The sequence below is a fragment of the Cebus imitator genome, unplaced genomic scaffold (assembly GCF_001604975.1).
Source record: "Cebus imitator isolate Cc_AM_T3 unplaced genomic scaffold, Cebus_imitator-1.0 Scaffold221, whole genome shotgun sequence".
NCBI lineage: Eukaryota > Metazoa > Chordata > Mammalia > Primates > Cebidae > Cebus > Cebus imitator.
The window spans coordinates 654167-660166 of record NW_016107536.1 but is presented as its reverse complement, the minus strand read 5'-3'; the positions used below and the strand labels follow the sequence as shown (position 1 = coordinate 660166).

Below are 6000 nucleotides of genomic sequence, written 5' to 3'. Positions count from 1 at the left end.
TTCTTCTCCCATAGACAACTGCTGCCACTGTCTCTGGATTAGAAACCACTTTGACAGAGAGGAAAGGCCAGCTAAAGACCCCACGTGGTCAGGAGAAGAGCTCTTTAGGAGTCAGTGTTGAAGGCACAAAACGCCCCCAGAGGTCTCACTCTTCCTCTGTTGCAGCCTGAGTCTCTACGTGCTAGGCCAGAGACAGAGAGGGTCGCCAAGCAAGAGAAACTCCGCGGCCAGCACGCGGCAGCGGCAGGGTTAACGCGCCGGGCTCCGCCCTCCCAACAGCCTCTTCCGGGCGGAGGGGCTGGATTACGTCACTTCCTGGAGACTGGCTGAATCCGGAAGTGATCCCCGAGGAACGAGTTGTGGCTGAGGACGCCGGCGGCCAGCCCAGGTTCGGGACCATGAGCTGGTGAGTGAAGCCGGAGCGGCGGGAGCTGCTGGAGCCGCGGACTGGCAAGGTCCCTGGCCCTGTGTCAGTGCCGTGTCCCGGCGCCCGCCGGTCCCGCGCGACCCCTCTGCCCCAGAGCAAGGCCGGACAGCCCCTGCCCTAAGGTCGTTCCCTCGGTGCTTTCCCCAGTCGCTGTCTCAGCAGGAGTCCCAGGAAGACCGTGGGAGGGTCCTCTCAGCCTGGGACTCAGCGTCTGACTCCTGTTTGCGGGACCTGTGTCCTCCTAGCTCCTTGAAGTGAGGGACTTCGTTGTTCCCTCCTTTTTGAAACTCCCATTGAGGTGCAGTCAGTGTCGTCTTTCTCCCTGTGGGCATCTCTGCCCCGCGCCAATCCCGCCAGAGCTGTGGCCCTCGCTGTGGCAGCCTGGACCCAGTTCACTGACCAAAACCCACTCGCTTTCGGGTAACTATCCTTCGCACGACTTAACAGCGTTCAAAACACAAAGAAAACTTGCCTGTCTTTTGGAAGGGGCTAGAATTACACCCCGCACCCACCCTCCCACTGTGGGATTGGACTGGTTTTAATCATTCCAGGGCTAGTACCCCCTGCCTTCCCTCCAAGTAGGCATATTAAACTTCTGGGAACTGTCATGCAATGACAAAAGGAGCCAGGGAGTCTTCAAGTAATCGAGTCACAACTCCAGTTGGTGCAGAACTACGTGATACTTGGCTCATAGTAGACGCTTGATAATGGTGTATTTATTTTGTAACATTCCGTTGGCCCAAAAGGCAATCCCCATTTGTTGCTCTCGATTATTTATGTTCAAAGGAAAAAACTATGACTTGCCTGCCTTACTGGGGCTTTGTTACAGGATGCTCATATGAAGGACCTTCCCTTACCGTCAGGCCCAAGGACCTGTATAGCCACAACCCTGGACCTCAGGGCATTCAACTATAATGTGTGAATAAATTGACCCCCAGAGATGTATAAGATAAATCAGCCCATGGGCTTAGGAAACATATTTGCCACTCTGTCCTCACAGTCTAGTGTGTTTGTTTATGCAAAGTGCATGATAACTAGTTATAACAAATGAAGATATTAGAACATCCTTCAGGAAGGCTTTTGCAGTCTAACTTTTGGCCATCAGTGGAGACTGCAAGCAGCTGGTATCAGTCAGTGTGAGGGCTAGCTCTCAAGTAACACGTGAACTATCTGTCCCCTCCCCCACCTGTTTCTTAGGCCAAGCTTGATGGACAAATGTCTGACAATCACTGCCAGCACGTGGAGGGAAGCCTGAAGCAATGTCCTAATAAGCCCCAGCAGGAGCTGCTCCTTCTCCCTCCACCATTTGCTCCAGGAGGCCAATAGGGGGCTGGAGCCTTAAAAAGCTACCTTTCCTGTCTTGGTATAACCTAGTTACTGTGGGCAAAGTGGCAGTGCTTCAGTTCCCTTTCCCAGAGGAATTATGTCCTTTCAGTGTCATTCTGGGTCCCCCAGTTTTGGGATATAGATGTCCTCTTAGCTGGTGCGTCTTGAATCTTGAGTATTCTTGCCTTATTTTTCAAAGTGAAAAGCAGGCAGTACAGATGCTTTATATCACTTAAATTGGCATTTACTGAACCAATCCTCACACGATGGGAGTAGAGCAGAAACTAATAAAGGTAAATGATTCTCTGGGTGATCTGAAGCAGATTGTTTCCAGCTGTCTCACAGAAAGCTGCTCTTCTGGAAAACTAGTAGCCCTTTCCTTAAAGGTTAACCTGTCAGGTTGGAGAGAATTGAAATGGACAACTAACTGTCTAACAAGAGCCGAGATTTTCATCTAGTAGCATTAATTGACCAGGACGTGCACATCTTCGTACCTCCTTGGACTGAGAGTCAGCCAGAAGGGTGGCTTTGTCCTTAAAATCTGAGATTCCTTTCTCTTCCTTCTTAAAGGGCTTCTACGTCATCTCTTGCGTGGACCCTGACCCTCTCTCTCAAAGAGGGGAACAGCACCGGCGCCTGGGCACACAATCACACTCAGTTCCTAGCTCAATGGCTGGCAAGGAGACTGAGGCTGGGTCCTTCTGATTCACTCCCTCACTGGTTTTCCTGCCCCCGGAATGAATCCATCCATTCATGTGAAACTGGAATTCTCATTAGGGGAAGAGACCAGAGTGACGTAGAGCCATCATGGGAGGCTGATGCCCAAGGTCAGGTTCACCAAGTACATGGGCTGTGCCAAGCCATCATTAAATAAGGCCCAGGGGCACATGGCCCATGGTCTCCAGAGGGTAACCATTGTTCTGGGCTAGGCTGAGCTTTCAAAATGTCACAGTGAGAAATGTCCAATATTGATGCCCTTTGCACACTGTGGACTTTACATGAAGAGTGAGAGGCCTTTGTTCTCTGCTTCCTCTGTGCAGGCACCCCGCCCACCCCATTTGTTTAGTGGGTATCTGCTTCCTTCTTGCACTATCTACCCATCCACTCAGCCACTGCTCATACAACCATCTGCCTTTCAGTAAGGTGACCCAGTGGTCTGTCCTACTAGGAAAAAGGCATTTGATAGTCAAATCTCAGATCACAGATTCACTTCTTGGCCCCAAGCCAAATGCTTCTCTCTCTCCAGCTCTCTTGCTCCCCCTTTCTCTCCCTCTCTCCTGCCACCCCGCCACCACCTCTCCTTCACATTTGTCCCCCCAACTTTCTCTCCTCCCCCCATTCAGCCCCTCCCTCCCTCTTTGTCTCTCCCTTTCTCTCTCTCTTCCCCGTCTTCCAGTGTATACTCAGGTGGCTTTATTATGGTATGAAGAGGGAATAAAGTAGAATTAAGAACAGTGACCTTAATCTAGTTTAGCTGGCTCCAGGAATTGTAGCCTCCCGGTTAACCATGCACCTTGATGATTTTAGGCTTACACGTTGAGAAAAAGGGAGTACTGGAAAAAATCTCGCTGTAACTAGGTGTCCAGTAGTTTGATGAGAAAGAAGGAAATTAGACACAGAGCAGATAAGTGTGAGTAGGAGTTAGGGTGCTGCGTTCGGGTTCTGGCTCAGTCACTCAGTGCGGCCTGGTCAAGCATTCAGCCGTTCTCTGTCTTGGTTTCTCCATCTGTAGCATGGAGTGGCTATTCCCGCTGACACTTTGCCACCTGAACCTGCTGTAAAATGAGTGGAGAGAAATTTTTCTGACCCTTCCGGGGTCTTCTATTTGCCCTTCACACTTTAGCGTTCCTTATGCTTGATCCTTTTTGTTTCATTTCTGTTCCTACCCTTTATACCCTTGCTGTCATCCTCAGGCTAGAGGCCCAACTCTGGACCAGGGCTCCTGAGGCCTTCTGGGCCTGGCTGTCCCTCTTTACTCTGTGTATGCCATCCTCCAGACTTCTCCTGCTCTCTCATGCCCCTGTGCCTCTGGATAGCTGTCCCTTCTGCCTGAAGTGCTTCCCCTTCACTCTCACCCATTCCACCAGCCCAGCATCCACTCATCCTTCAAGAGCCAGGCCACGCCTCACGTCCTCTGAGGGTGTTCCCTGAATGGCCCCCCACACCCTGCCGTGCTGCAGTGGGTGCCCGTCCTCTGACCTTCTCTTCCGACCTTCATCGTCATCTGCTCGGTGGGTCAGTTTACTTGTCTGTGAGTTCTTGAATATGGGGACTGTCTTGTGGTCATCGCAATCCCTGGCACTGTTCCTGGCAGTCAGGAAATGTTTATTAAATATATGAATGGGGCTTTCCCCCCCATTTCCTGACTTGCCTGAGCTCAGGAAAAATTTTAAGATAAAAACGTGCAGAACCTACAAACCACTTCCTAAAGTGAAGAGCCTCTGAAAGTGCTATTGTTAATTGACACTAGTGGCTTCCAGGTCAGGCTGCCTCAGATTTCTCCTCCCCACTCCTCTCTTATCCACTTCAAACTGCTTTGGTGGTTTCTTCTGTACTTCCATAATGCTTCTCCTGTAGCACTTCTGCATGCTTCTAGGTATCACAGAGATGCACCTCTCTCCCATGTCGACCCCATGAGGACAGGAGCTACATAACAGTTTCTTCATCTTTGTGTAAGCATAGTGGGTATCATGCACATAGTGGATGTCTAACAGATAATTGTTAAAGGAAATGAATGGAATGTAAAGAAAGAAGAAAAAAGGGTAAACTTCTGGGTCAAACAGCCATTATTCAGTTTTTTTCTCGGTGAAGCCTTTCTCCCTATGATTACCATTGCTCTCTCACATGTGTAGATTGCTTCTAATTTTTCAGAGGGCTTTCCCATCCTTTGTCTTTGTGCTCACGTCTGCGCAAGCAGTTCAGTCTCATTATCCCCCCGGCCACTTATTAGAATTCACTCAGCCAGTACCTGACAGAACTGGAACTAAAAGCTGTATCTCCTGAGTATTCTGTCCCTGTGATCAGGAATATTGGAAGAGTGGGGACCATTCCCAAGCTGATTGGATCATGAAGGAGTTTCATGTTGCTAGGGTGTGTTGACACTAGCAGGTTGATAGTGAATCACAGGGAGTTGTCAGTCTTCACACACAAGAGATAGAGGAAGTCCTTGTGCCCTGCATACCTCTAGGTGTTCTGTAACAGGCTCAGCTGCTTCCACCTATGGGGCCCCTGCCTGGGACAGCCTTACCACTCATGTCCTCTGTGACTTTGGACACACCAAGCTTTTCCTCCTCACTGCAGAACATGGTAATGCCTTGAAGACAGGAGCCCCATAAAGAGTCTGAGATTCTGTGTGTGAGCTTGCTCCTATTTCCGGTATTTAATGAGAGACGAAGGATGTCTTCCAGGTTTTGGAGCAGGGAGAGTCAAGTGTCTTGATTCCCACAGCTACTAGTCAGGTGTTATACGTATTACACTCTTTAAGGAAATCTCTGGGAGTAGTCTTTAGAGTTGGCTGTTAACCTGTTAGAGTGGTTTTCCCAAACCCATTATTTTGGTGGCTACCCATCAACTAGGGTCCAGTATAGTGTGATGCACATACATGGTGCTCAACAAATATTTGTTGATTTAATGCTTGTTAAACATTTATAACGTGCAAAGGTCTGTGCTAAATGTTGAGGGACATTTAAAAGATTTGCATGAGTCGGTCTCTGTCTTCAGCCAGTGTACAGAAAGTGCTAGGGATTCAAAAGGACAGCCGATCACTAAATGTCAGTGTGGCATCATCAAGAAAGACTTGAAGCAAGAGATGCAATTTTAACTGAACCTTGACTTAGCAAGTATGTGCTGTTTCAGTGGGGTGCGAGAAGGATCCAGGTTAGAAGCATGGCATGAAAACGGTGTGTGGAGTTAAAGAGTGCGTCAAGAGTGTTAGTGCGGACTGTCAGGAGGCCAGCTTGGAGGTGGTAAATAGTGGTTTGGGTAGAGGCTGCGTTAGGGAGAATTGGCACTCCACCTCAGGGCCACGTTATATAGTGCTTTCAGTGCCATGCTGAGGACTTGAAATTGAGCCTAGGCTTTTGAAAATTGAAGGCTTTTGAGCAGGGAAGTGGCAAGGCCAAAGCAATGATTTAGTCAGATTATTTTGGCAATGGTCTGCAGGATAACTCAGAAAGAATGAAGCCAGGGACGCTAACTTGGACAGTCGTTGCCTTTTTTTTTTTTAAACAGGGTCTCACTCTTGCTCT

The 6000-nt window shown here is 49.1% G+C and overlaps 1 protein-coding gene across 2 annotated transcripts in view; it reads left to right on the top strand.

Moving 5' to 3' along the window:
* The first annotated feature begins 293 nt into the window (after positions 1-293).
* The window catches only part of BIN3 (bridging integrator 3), a 47549-nt gene continuing 41842 nt past the window's right edge, over positions 294-6000 (top strand). The window contains exon 1 of one of the 2 annotated variants that reach the window (XM_017549718.2): positions 294-406. In XM_017549718.2, the coding sequence (XP_017405207.1) occupies positions 399-406 (8 nt within the window). In that variant the 5' untranslated portion in view covers positions 294-398. The remainder of the gene's footprint in view (positions 407-6000) is intronic. The other variant, XM_017549719.2, reaches the window with a different exon arrangement.